The sequence below is a fragment of the Cyrtonyx montezumae genome, unplaced genomic scaffold (genome assembly GCF_038088225.1).
Source record: "Cyrtonyx montezumae isolate F1298 unplaced genomic scaffold, pur_monq_1.0 scaffold_8, whole genome shotgun sequence".
In the NCBI taxonomy this organism is placed as follows: Eukaryota; Metazoa; Chordata; class Aves; order Galliformes; family Odontophoridae; genus Cyrtonyx; species Cyrtonyx montezumae.
The window spans coordinates 82,591,084-82,603,999 of NW_027072089.1; the positions used below are offsets into that span (position 1 = coordinate 82,591,084).

Consider the following 12,916-nt stretch of genomic DNA (forward strand, 5'->3'; position numbering starts at 1 on the left):
AGTGAGGTAAATGATTGATTTGCCATGGCACAGAGGCAAAGCCAGCTCCAAATTCTGCACTGGAATAGGTCCATGTTCTGTCCTAGTGATGGAAAATGGCCCCAAAGGCAGTACAGCTGGTATCATCTCTGATAGCAGAAATCTTCAGGCTGTGTAAAATCAGGTGCTCAAACTTGTGCTTTCATACAGAAGGTGAAGCCCCTACCCATCCCACACACCAGCCCCGTGCACCATGTGAGGGTAGTTTGGAGGCTGCTGACCAAAGCAGGGGTATTGAACTAACTGGTACAGACATGATCCACTAGCTCTGGAGACAGCCCCTATTGGGTACCTCCCTGAGTGACGATGCCTGAGGGATGAGAAGGTGGTGTCCTGTCACTGGCACCACTGACAAAACTCCCATTGAGTCTGGTGAGAGCAGGAGCAGGCCCAACAGTGTTGACTTCTGATGTCATCGCAGTGGTTGTCTTTGTTTTTCCTGAGACCCCTTTGTGCTTCTCTCTCTTGGTTTGTATTCTGAATATTCAGATTGTTTCTGTGCTCAGGGCCTCAGTTCGTAATCAGATTTCATTTGTTGTGATATCTGTCTTACAGGTCGATGAGCAAGTCACACTTATCTTTGCTGTAAGGTTTAATACAAGCCACCAGAGGAGGAGGGGAGTGGCCGCTATTGTTTGGCCTTTGGCACTGCCAAACTGTCCCTTGTTTTTTCTGCAGACTGCCTTTGTGTTCAGATGCTGTTTGATCAAGCCTGGAGGCTCACAGAGGGCAGGGAGAGGGTTAGCAGGGTCTCAGCTAGAAATACTTGTGCGAGTCAGGAAGCAGGCACAGGAGGAAGGAAATTAAGCGAAGACATCTGTGTAGCTTAACTCCCAGCAGCTCTGCCTGGAGTAGGGGTGGGAGTGCTGTGCCTAAGATGACATAACATAGTTCGTCTTTCATGGGCTGAAAACAGAGGAAACTGCAAAAGTGAAGCATGGTCTGTGTCACGCATGGTCCGGGAGTACCAAGTACAGAATGGAGCAGTGTTGGTGCTTTCTGCTCTGCCTTTCACTCCTAAAAATAACTCTCAAACTCACTGAGCTGATGAGGATATGATATGGTCCAGAAACTGATCTTGGACTTTTTTCGCAGACGACTGAGCCAGAGGCCAACAGCTGAAGAATTGGAGCAGAGGAACATTCTGAAACGTAAGTGCTAATACTACTGACATTTAATCTAAAGACAGCTAGTTTGCATTAGTTTAGATTTATATTGTGTAAGTTCTTTTTATAAAAGACTGGCTATTCCACGTGTGCATCATGAATAACAACAAAGTGCATCATAAGTGCAAGTAAGCGTGCAAGTCTGCAGCAACATTTAGAGCAGTAGAAATAATTCATTAAATCAGTAAATTCACATGAATGAACGGCCCTTGGGGAAGAAAACAACACAATCTTTTTTGCAAGTCCTGTTCCCAACAGAGAATCATTCTGAAAAGCCTTTCTGTGCTGCTTTCACACGGATATGAACATCCCATTATAAGCTGGTAAAGTCATTAGGGCATGGCTTGATGAGTTTTCCTAAAAACCTTCACAGCAATCTAGACTTAGTTGGAGCCATTATTTAATTAAAAAAGAAACCTATGTTACTTGGGATAATTCCAGAGAAATGTTCCTCTGAAACTCTTCCTTTAAATCATCTGAAGACTTACCAATAGATCCTCAGATCATTAAAGTATATTTTAAAGAGACAGACTACCACTTGGAGAGCCTGAACTAAGTTAAGTTACTAGATATATTGTCAGCAGTTCTGAAAGACGCACGGCTGAGTCTTGCACAAACCGTGTAATATTGTGAATGCATAGGAAAAAAAAAGATAGTTTCATTACTCACATCGAAGTGTGATTTTTAACAGAAGCACAGAGATGTTCATCTCATTATTGTTGTTACTTTGGAAATAGAGAACAGAATAAGCAACTACTTCCTTTCTTAAATCAGCAAATCCTTCATTCCAGGGAAGTTTTAAAAATAGACACATAAAATAGTGTTCCTAAGTGTTACCTTAAAAGAACATCATAGGAAGGTCCATTGTATGTCTTCTGCTGTTGTTCAAACAGCAGACTTGTACAGTATCATACAAATGTGGTAGCAAAAGACAAACTGTCTGGAAATTAGCAGAAATTATTGGTTAAATACTTCAGAATCAAACTCCTAACATGTTACCGCTAGTGCTCACATTCATCTGTTCATGTTGTCATGCATGGCAGACAAAGAAGGAAAGTGCAAAGAGGAGCAAAGATTGGACAGCAAAGGCAGTGTGGTGAGCCCAACACTGCCAGGAAAGCCATTTCTTTGGGGTCAGTCCCCTGTGATAGCCATGCTCCTACTATTCATCCCTACTTCCTGTGCCAGCACCTGGGGGAATTCAGTCTCCAAGCAGGCAGAAAGTGGGGAATTGGTAGCACATCCCTCTGTGATTGCCTTGGGGTGAGGGCTATCAGGACACCTGCAATGTGACCAGCACTGAGCTCAGGCTAGTGGGGACAGAGGCCCATTCTCTCAGCAGCTCATGTTGTCATCCTGGCTCTGGCTACCAGCATGAAGCTGTGTGTGCCATGCAGCACCTGGCACTGGTATGTGACCAGTAAACATCACCTTGGCAATGGTAAGGGTGGCTGCCAGGGGCTGTGGGAAGGTAGGGGGGATCTCAGGCAGCCACTCTGGATGCAGGATGCTTAGAGAGATTCCCAGATCTCTTCCGCACGGAGAGCTGAGTTGTCTTGTATTTCAGGGGAATTTTGCTCTGAACCTTGTCAGTTTCCTTCTGAATTTAATAAAGGCTCCTAAATGACACAGATGTGTCTCAAAATACTGCTGTCAATCCAGAACTATATTTTATTTCCTAAACTGAATTTTTCTATCTTGATTCCTAAGCACCCATCTGCCTTAAACCATGTCTGTCCTGGTAGTCAAACATGATAGTCACAGGAAACACTAAGGTTGTATTTCCAGCACATCATAATTTTTGGTGAAGCATGGTAGGACAAAGAACAAACATATAAGGATAGTTACATGATTCAAAAAATACATTAAAATGACCCAGTCTTAAACACGTAAACATAATATCTGTTCAATACAGAACTGCTTTGTGTTCTTTCCCTAGATTTCTGACAATTTTGACTTTAAATTCTCTGCGTAAACAGGTCAAGTTATTTGCAAAAGCCCAGTTCACAGCACACACAGAAAAGAAACGAAACGAAAAGAAAAGCCAGCATTCTCCCAAGTAAAGTAAATAGGATTCCCTCTGCAGTTAAAGCCAACCTTTCTTGATGCAGTTGTTTTATTGAGTTTCATTGTGTTCTTGTGATGTGTAACTGCATTATTGCCAGTTCTGATGGGAAGAAATGAGGCAAGGTGCAGATGTGCATCCAGTCTCTATAAGTGAAGTGATCCTTTCCTAGTTCTGTGCTGCAGGAATACCTATGAAAGTATTGATTTCATTAAATTACAAGAGTCCACTACTTGCTTGTAGCAGCACTAAGATTACAGCAGCCACAGCAAAGAAACTGAGAACAGGGGGACATGTGCTTGATGGGTCCTTCACTGACGTGCACCCAATGCAGTGACTCTTAATGAAATCACAGTCACACAGTGCAGAGGAGTACAGACCTGTAGGGTTAGAGTGAAGGCTAATCTACTCTTTTTGCAGTTAATACTTGCAGGCCACGTTAGTTTACGAGGAAGGATGCCTAGATCCCCCAGTACAATTTCTGTGATGGATAAAATAATTCACTTGTCAGTCAGGCCTGCATAAATTCCTCACAAAAACTTGGGTAGATGGCATCTGATGGTCTCATAATGTGCCTGGGGATATTTCACACTAGCACAGAAATTAGGCCTGAAAACTGTGACCTATAAAACCCTAGAGAAACAGAACATCTTCTGAATACATAAAATAAAGCAACAGTTCTGTAGATCAGCACTGTTTAATTGAAATTAAAGAAATAGTACTTTCTGTTTTCAGAGAAGAATGTATTCCTAATTCCCAGCTTGTACCTGACCAAGGTTTTCAGCCTGCCTGGATGTCTCTGAAGGTGGGTAGGTGGGCTGAGAAATGAGGAGAAAAGAAAGGCATTGTATGCGGAGTACAAAAGGGAGCTAATTTGACTCCATTTATACGTAACTCCTCATATGCTTTCAGTTCTGCCCAGGCACCATGTGGACTCCATTTAGTGTTCTCTCTGGATTAATCTTAGGAGGATTTGTTCGTGGCTCTTCTTCTCTGAGTGGCTATTTGCAGTGCTGGCTTCTCCAAATTTGAGACATAACAGGAAGAACAAAACTGCTGGAAGAGCAATTGCTAGACCAGAACCCAGCCCAGCAGGAAGAGAAACCATTGAAAGATAAAAGTATATATAACAATATAGGTATTCTAGTTACAATTTAAAAACCCATTTATAAGCCCATGGTGTCTTCTGATCTTTTTGCTTCAATATCAGGTTCCTTCCTCCAGAAAATGAAAGCAGTATTTTTGGGAAAATGACATTTATAAGCAATGGGCATGTTATAAACCATCGTACATAACACTGGTGGCCTCTTTGTCCACTTGGGTGGAGGATTCCCAGTCCTGCTGAAGTCAGTGGGCAACCACTTTGGAGTGGCTCACCATTGTTCTGACAGCAAAAAACTGGCTTCCAGCCCAGCCCTTTTTCTCGCTTGCTGTGTGACTTTGCCCACACAATCTTCTGAACCTTATACTTCATTACTACCACTCTGCTAGAGATCTCTGCTCCCTTTGGATTTAATTTAGACCAAATTTGAGTGATTTAGCTCTAGTCTCCTACCCCAGTGTGGCCTTGGATGCCTGTGTCTTCCCTGCAGTTATTCATGTCTGAGTTAGTCTCGTTTGAGTGAAAATCAAATCACACAAGGGGGAGAGGGTACTTGTACCTGAGTTGCTTTTGCTTTCCTTTGGGCTTGATTTGAGTAAGGAGCAATTCAGGTGTCAATGAAGCAGTAAAAACAGATCCTAACTGACTGAGCAGTGGAGTACATAGAAACCTGTGGCTGTATTAACTTTACTGAAAGTTCAGTGCCAAGACATGCATGAGAGCCTGTTCCTAAACTGAAGAAAAGGTAATGTAGTCAAATCTTACTGCACTCTTGAGTGGTTGAGGCTTACTCTGGTGAGAATTTGTAACATGATTTTTTGCCTTAATGTTGAAAGTGGATTCCCTAGGATGTGTTTTTACTATCCAGTACAATGCCGTGAAGGCTTATGAAGGAGAAAAAGACACTCTCTTCACTCTGCTCATGTCTTATGATGTTGCAGATATTGCCTAACATCCCTACTCTGAGTTTTCTATCTATCCATTCCTGTTCCATAGAGGAAAAAAAAATTACATACATGTATTTTTCCAATTGTTGGCCTCTTGGAATCAAACCATATGACAGCTGAACCCCTCCAAGGCCACTGGGCCTGTGGGCAGCGAAATAATGACTCATTACCTGGCCCTTTGACAAAGTGGCACACATGAAAAGCACCAGCACGGGGAAAGGAAGGTTGTGTGGATGTTTATGAAGTGTGTGAAGAAGCAAAGAAGCTAAGGGTCAGGCAGGTTCACCAAGTCACAGAAGAGCATACTGTGTAACAGAGAGGTCCTCTCTATGAGTCTATGATTACTGTACTGATGGACAGGCTTATTTGTTGCATACTGTGCATATTTGATAAGTCTGCAGCTTGAGACTCTTGTAAATCTCTTACAGCCCGGAACGAGCAAGAGGAGCAGGAAGAAAAACGAGAGATAAAGAGAAGATTAACACGTAAGGTGAGGAGCATAACTTTCCTCCTACTGGCCAACTATTCACCTTTTTTTGTTTTCCACAGCATTATTTTCAAAAGTATGGTGTGAAACCAGTCCTGAAAGAGATCTTTAGAAGACACCACCTCTGCTACAGAATTTAAGTCCATGGACAGGGAAGGGAAGTACTTCGCAGGCTATTAACAGTAACATTTTGAAGTTGGCCAAAGAAAGATCTAGTCTAGGACTATGGAGGATGCACAGCCTAGCATTATTCTAACTCTGCTCTCTGTAAATGTAATGGTTTACAAAGCTATTACAAGAAGAGAGCAAAGTTAAAACAGCATTGATTGTATTTGAAAATTCCACCTTAAAAAGCAGTAAACTAGGAAATAAACTTTTTTCTGGAAGGGGAGATTGTCACTTGAGGCATTCCAACTAAATAGAGACAACCACTTGGAAAATGGTGTATGGTGCAGAAAACAATCATACAGTCTTGTATCAGCAGGAAAGGACTAAGTAAACAGCATAGTTTGGTTTTCCTCCCATTTGAAAGTCATTCGCTCTTAAAAGTGAAGAACAGTAATTTCAGATACACACACTCAGATTCTCAGCTGCTGTAAACATCTATGGATGCCCCAATATACATAGCCAACAGTCTGTCTCGTTATTGCAGGTAGACTTTATTTCAACACTTGCCTCTATTTCCCACCTACTGAGGGGGAGAAAGTTATCTAAAAACTCATAGGCTTATGGAGCAGCACCGTTCTTCTGTATGCTTTTAGGTGGCTCAGTCTTTTTGGTGTATGTGACTGCAAGCTTTTATGGTGCAAATAATGACACGGAAAGGACTGTGAATATATATGCAAAGCTTACATTCAGAGAGCTGGATTGTTTTCTTTCATGCTTAAAAATCACAGACTTTATTCTCAACTCAATTAAAACAGCAGTGTTCTCTGTCACCAACTGGGTGATACTGCCTTTGTCTGCAGGAACAAAGAATGTGGCCCAGAGAGCTATAATATTATTTTAAAGACACTAATTCCTGCCAACAAAGGCACCGATGCTCTTACATCCCCTTCTAGCACTGCCTGAAGGGATAGAACCTAACTGCATTGCAGAGGTTTTGTTGGACTTAAGCTCAGTGCAAAGGCTAGAAGTACTGTTTTACCAGTCTGTCAATTTCCCTGTGCACTGAAGAATAAACATGTACAGGAATCCAGTCCAAAGCTTTATGCCATCTGATGAACAACAGTAGTAGATAAAGAGCAAAGCTACCCATAGCTAATCTGCTGCCTTAGAAGTGGGGGCATGCTGAAGCATCCTGCACTATCACCATACAGTTTGCATCCTCCGCTCCTTTGTAGGGAAGGTACACAGCAAATGAATTGTCTATTAGAGATAGAGGCTACAGCCTCTACCTCTAGATGTCCAGGTTGCAGCATGGCTACTCCCTAAAATCTCAGCAGAATTCTCTAAGGCTTTTTTCCCTTTGTCTTGTTTGCACTTTTAAATAGAAATGAGCCAGTCCAGGTCCGTGGCAGTTCAGCGTTCATACCAACATTCCAGGCTATGTTGCTTTCAGCCTTTTTTTTTGTCCTTCTACCAAATGTGAAATATTTTCTTTTGACCCTATCGTGTCTGTGAGGTTGGTAGCAGCATAACTTGTATTGCTTGATTTTACTTAAAGTGTTGTAAGTTGTTCTAGGACTAGATGATGTTAGTGGTCTTTTCCAAACGTAGTGATTCACTGATTCTAAGCGCAGGTTTGGTCTAACAGGGCATTTCATTCTCACCTGCCAAATCTACCATCACAGAAGCTCAGTAATGTCTAGAGGAAAGAAGTGAATAAAGTGTGCTAATGGCTAGATGACAACTAGAAATGCCAAGTGCCTAGTGAATCCTTCAAAAACTGTTATTCCCCAGCTCTGTCTTTCATGAACATGTCCCAGATGTGTTGTGTTTGCAGCAGAGTGGCGGGCTCCTTCTGTCGATTTGTACTGAAGTCTTATTACCAAAGGATTTTAAACCTCAGATCAAGCAGAAATTTAATTGAGTACGTCAAGAGCTTTGCCCAGCAGACATCTCTATTTGCACTGAGTTCTCATGCAGACATGCCCACAGGGTGAATTCAACATAAGGAAAGTATGCCATGTATCTTCTTGTATCCATGTCTGGTTGTGACAAGAAGGGGTTCTGCAGAAGCCACTGATAAGACTTTTGACTTTGCACTGTAAAAACTGTTACTGTTCCAAATTTCTGATGGCATGACTCCAGCTCTAAGGGTACAACCCATCTCCTCATCCATTAGAAAGCTGTTCCTAAAATTCCTTCAGCAATCACACTTTGTTACAGTATGATGATGATGAGTTATAACATGACATGCTGTAATAACTAGAATTACCTTACTAGCTCTAAATGTCTTATTAAAGGCAGTAATAAATATCCAGTCTAATTCATCATATGGACAGGCAATTTCTAAAAAAAAAAAAACCCTTAAGAAGTTGGATAGCCTGCAATAAGCTGCACCTTTAAGCTGCACCTCTCAGACTCATCTAACTCCAAATTAACTAACTGGGTATAGGAAATAGCTGCCATTCAGAGAGTAAAAAGAAGGCAGATGGTGCTTGGGACAGTTTCTCAGTAACTTTTTTCCCTCCTGCCAGAGGAGGGTAAAATATTTGCCTCCAACCTGAGGGCCCATGGGTGGGTTCTGTACATCTATCCTGCCCCATATTCTCTCCCATGGAGTCCCACTGGCAGCTTTGGGCACCTGGACTTCTACTGTTTGAACTGAGGAACATGAATAGGTGGGAATTTCTCTGAGTTTTGGTCACAGACCCCTAGCAAGCCTATTCCAGGAGTGTGAATGTGCAGAGATCCTCTGGGAGAAGTGTTGCATCCAGTTTCCTTTCATGAGGAGATCCAGGCCTCCAGAAAATACAAGAATTTATCCTCTCCTAGCTGCAGTGAATTTGGTGTAGCACCAAGGCAATTAACATGAGCCTGAACTCCCCCTGAGGTTTCCACAGAGATAGAGTTGTAGCCTGAATGAATGGAAGATGTTTCAGATTTGCTTGTAAAGAGGAGTGAAGCTCTTTTTTTCCTGCCTTCTCTCAAATAGCTTTCTTCTCCCTGTTCCCCAGAGCTGTTCACTGCTTCCTCTCCCCCCACTATCAGTGGTCCTTCACTGAGGTCCACCTACAAAACTAAAAATCACATAACAGTGGTAACAACCAAAGTGAAGAGGTGTGGCTGTTTCTCAGAATCCATGCAATAGTCTGAAGTCTTTGTTTATGTTAAATTCCTGCTCCAGTACAACATACAGCCTCTACTCACGTGAGAGCAAGCTGGAGCCTCCCCAGGAAGTGTCTTGCTGTTAAGTATTTCCTATAATGGACCTCCCCTCACCTGCATCAGCACGGGTGTTTGAAATAATGAACTCTTGAGAAATGTGTGGCAAATCAGAGGGAGGTGAGAGGAAGGGGGGGAAAAGGTCAGAAAGCAGCAAAGGTTAGCTGCTAATTTGGATAAACAGCATTTATAGTCAAAGAGGGAAGAGCTTCGGGGCATTTCTGTCACATCCTGCTCCTATGTCTTAGCACAAGAGCAAAGAGGTGAGGAGGTTGTGAGCACTGCTAGTTAGTCTGTCATTTCTCACTTTGGTTTCTTCCATAAACAACAGTCGTTACAATTTAATGAGGTAACAAAGCAAAGAATGAAGACACAAGGTAACAAGCTTCATTGTGTCTGAAATAGAGCAAACTCAGCATTTCACATTTGACTGAATCCCAAGGCAGACTGACAAGATTAGTTCTCGCTCCACTTTACCTGGTGACAGTGCTTTAGTTTGCTTCATATACCTTGCTGAGAACATGGCTTTGAGTTAAAACTTCCCTTGAAAATTAGCTTACTATCAAAGCTTGTAATGTGCCCATATTTATCTCTAGTGATCCCGAACATCCAGAAGAAAACTTGGCCTCCCATGACAGCAGTTTCTGTTCACATTCACACTAAGATAATGTGATGAGTCACCACTGAATTGATGTTCTCCCTCAACTCACAAGTCTTCACAAATAGATAAACAGGAATGTATATGCCCAGTTGGTATACCCAGAAAAAGACAAGACACACATGGACATCCCTCTAATTTTAACACTGGCAAGAAAACAAAACACCCTTTGCCATACTTGTAAAAAATGCCAGTCCTCGTGCCACATTTTTATCTGCCTTAAATACCTCCCTCAAGCAGCCCTGAAAAGTTTCCAGATGTCCCAGCATCCATAAGACCTGGCTGAACTTGTAGGGACCCATGGGGTGAGCACAGAGGGTGAGACCCCTTTTTCCCTGCTTAGAGCAGCACCTCTTGCTGTAAGCAATTGCATCATGTCCTTGAATGTGTCCTTTAACTTTCAAACATTCCTTGTTCTTCCTATCAGCTAGAAGAAGCAGAGCTTGTTTTCAGATGTGGTCCATGAAGGATTTGTAGCAGTAAGTAATTTTGACCCAAGAGAGCGTAACTCACAGGTCATTAAAATAAATGCCAAGGTGAGATCTCAGGTGAGCTGTGCCCTTGTCAGGAGCTGACACTGAATGGACACTTACAGAGTGTTCTGCAAAGCTGTCTGCCAGCTACTGCTGCTCTTAAGATTTAAGGGTGCTCTGCATAATACAGACATATGGAGAGAGCTTAGCTGCTCATGAGAAGTCTCTGCAATGGCACGAGAAAGAGGCAGGGCAGTTTGTTAACACTACAATTAATGAAGCTTTTATTGCTAGCTTCAAATAATTGTCCTTTTCTTTCCATTTATTATGATCAGATCTGTGCTTTGGCATATTTGCATATTTGTGTGTGTGTGTGTTTATGTATGTAAATATATGTAGATTTGTGGCTGTACGTTATCTGTTGGACTTAAGGACAGTTTTTCAGTATCATCTGTGCTGTACCCTGAAATGTTAAAAGCTGAGAATACTGATGATTCACCCTTAATTTAAGCTGCTGCATAAAAAAATAAGCAAGTGATGGAAGTAAAGCTGGAATCTTAGCCTTATCTTTACAACAATTGGCTGTAGTCACAATGTTATTTCAGTAGAAAGATCTTCTCTATCCCCATTGTCCAGGCACAGATTTAAAAAACAAACAAACAAACAAAAGAAACAGAAAGAAAAATTCTGCTGTGCTATCTGATTAGCAGTGCATCAGTGCTAACAAATCTGCCAGCTCCCAATAGCAGGGCTGCTAGAAAAATGAGCAATTTGAAATCACAGTTAAGTTGTGGTACAGAGAGAAACCACTCTGTTAGCATAACTGTAGTTATACTCCAAGTGTGATAATGTACACACTACAATATATACCACTTGGCTTGCAAGTTACTTAGGGTAGGTGTCAGGGCTGCAGGTTGAAAGAGCAATTCTGCCGTCTTGAAGAGTGAAAAAATACATTTTGTAATGTATGCACATTTCTATCTATTTTATTTTGCTTTCTGGCTATTCTGACATAGCAGTCTAGCTCAGAGGTACATTTTTCCTGTTGTATAAAAGAAGTTCTGCCTGCTGTGTGAGCATTTTGGCTGCAAAAATGTAGAGTCTAAGCAGGGAAAGGTGTATGTAGTGGAAATGCTAAGTCACAGCCTGAACCAGTGCTTTAAGCACCTGGTAGGAAGGCAGGGCCAACTCAGGGCAGATCAGGTGCATGCAATGTACCTGAGTGACCAGGAGCCAGGATCCAGCTCTTGCCAGGCTTCATTAAAGGGTTGGCAGTGGAGGTGAGGGTATTCTCAGTGGAGATCCCTGCCTGTTGGAGGCCTTCTAAAAGTATGCAGCTTTTTCTTCCTTCATTTCTGCACTTGTAGCTGCTGTACTTGGGCTTGTCCTTGTTTGCTGCAGCCTAGGTTTGTGCCACCCTGCTATTGCTGTACTTTCTGTTATGTTAGTGTGCTTTTTGCTGGCCTTGGCGTGACTGTGCTCAGTGGGTGGCCTGAACACAGGTGTATAAAATGGGCCTTTTCTTGGAAGGCTTTTGGAAGTAATAAGGGAGTTTTTAAGTACTGACTTTCAAATACAGGCAGAGCAGCTCCTCCCATGAACCTTCATGCTTTCTCTAAGAGATGAGAAAATTCTTTAAAGATCTTTACAGTATTCAGAAGTGCTTAAGTTGGTCTTTTTCAGTGCAGTAAGGGGTTCTTTCACTTATTAAATGTATCTTAGCCTAAAATGACTTGAGAGACAATACACAAACCACCAAGCTGCAACTTGATGGATGCTGCCCTAGGCAAGGGTGTGACATGGCAGTGGAGGTGTTTATTTGGTTATATTTCCTTATGATTTCTTCTCTGGGCACAAATGGCTTAGCTGCAGCAAGGAGGAGTGGAACAGGGTTTCTGTCCACCTGAGCAGCTCATGGATGGGGTATTAGGGCAGCTTTGCAGCCTTTGTACAGATAATGTCTGAACCTGCTTTGTAAGTGCTCAGGTCTGTGTTAATAGAGTAGCACCACTGTTACCTTCAGTAGCTTTCTTATAAATGAGAGAGGCAAACATCCTCCAGGGATGCTCAAGGGGCAGTCTCACATAGATTTAGGAGCAGAGGTGGGATGGGCTGGGGGAGTATTCCTGCATCAGCACCCAAGTGATGGAGAGAGGTAGGCTTCTCTTTCTTGTGGTCTCACAGATTTTTCATTCCCCGTTCAGCTTCCTGGCTGGTTTGAATGTTAATTCTCCCTGGGAGATGAAGTGAAAGGAACTGAGATGCTTAATTTGGGATGCAGGTGGAATTGCACATCAGGATCCAGGAGCATAAACTCCTTTGCCAATAAGAGTCTCAAGCATTTTATGAAGTGCTTAACTCTTCACTCTTCACAAGAGTGAAGTATTGCAAAGCACACTGATTTGTAGTGAGTGGTAGTAGCATGATATGCTGTCTAGTTAAATGTTAGCAGTTTATGGTTATTTTTCCTGGTAATACAATTCTAATGTTTCACTAATGTACAAGTTAGCAGCTAATGCACATCTGTGTGCAAATACATTTGTTGTGGATTCTTCAGAAACAGTCATGTAATTCCACTTGATGTTAACTAGCAAGCTGTGCATCTGAGAACTGATTCTAAAAAGCCACTATCTGTCCTTGGCCTTGTAA

The 12,916-nt window shown here is 42.2% G+C and overlaps 2 protein-coding genes across 6 annotated transcripts in view; one reads left to right on the forward strand and one right to left on the reverse strand.

The window, feature by feature from the left end:
• GFOD1 (Gfo/Idh/MocA-like oxidoreductase domain containing 1) overlaps nt 1–12,916 on the reverse strand; it is a 521,440-nt gene that overhangs the window by 404,502 nt on the left and 104,022 nt on the right. The gene's annotated exons all lie outside the window — the stretch shown is intronic.
• Nucleotides 1–12,916, forward strand: part of PHACTR1 (phosphatase and actin regulator 1) — a 297,264-nt gene that overhangs the window by 277,903 nt on the left and 6,445 nt on the right. For all 5 annotated transcript variants that reach the window (XM_065752319.1, XM_065752314.1, XM_065752316.1 and 2 more), the window contains 2 exons: nt 1,135–1,190; nt 5,748–5,809. In XM_065752319.1, coding sequence (XP_065608391.1) covers nt 1,135–1,190; nt 5,748–5,809 — 118 coding nt within the window. The remainder of the gene's footprint in view (nt 1–1,134; nt 1,191–5,747; nt 5,810–12,916) is intronic.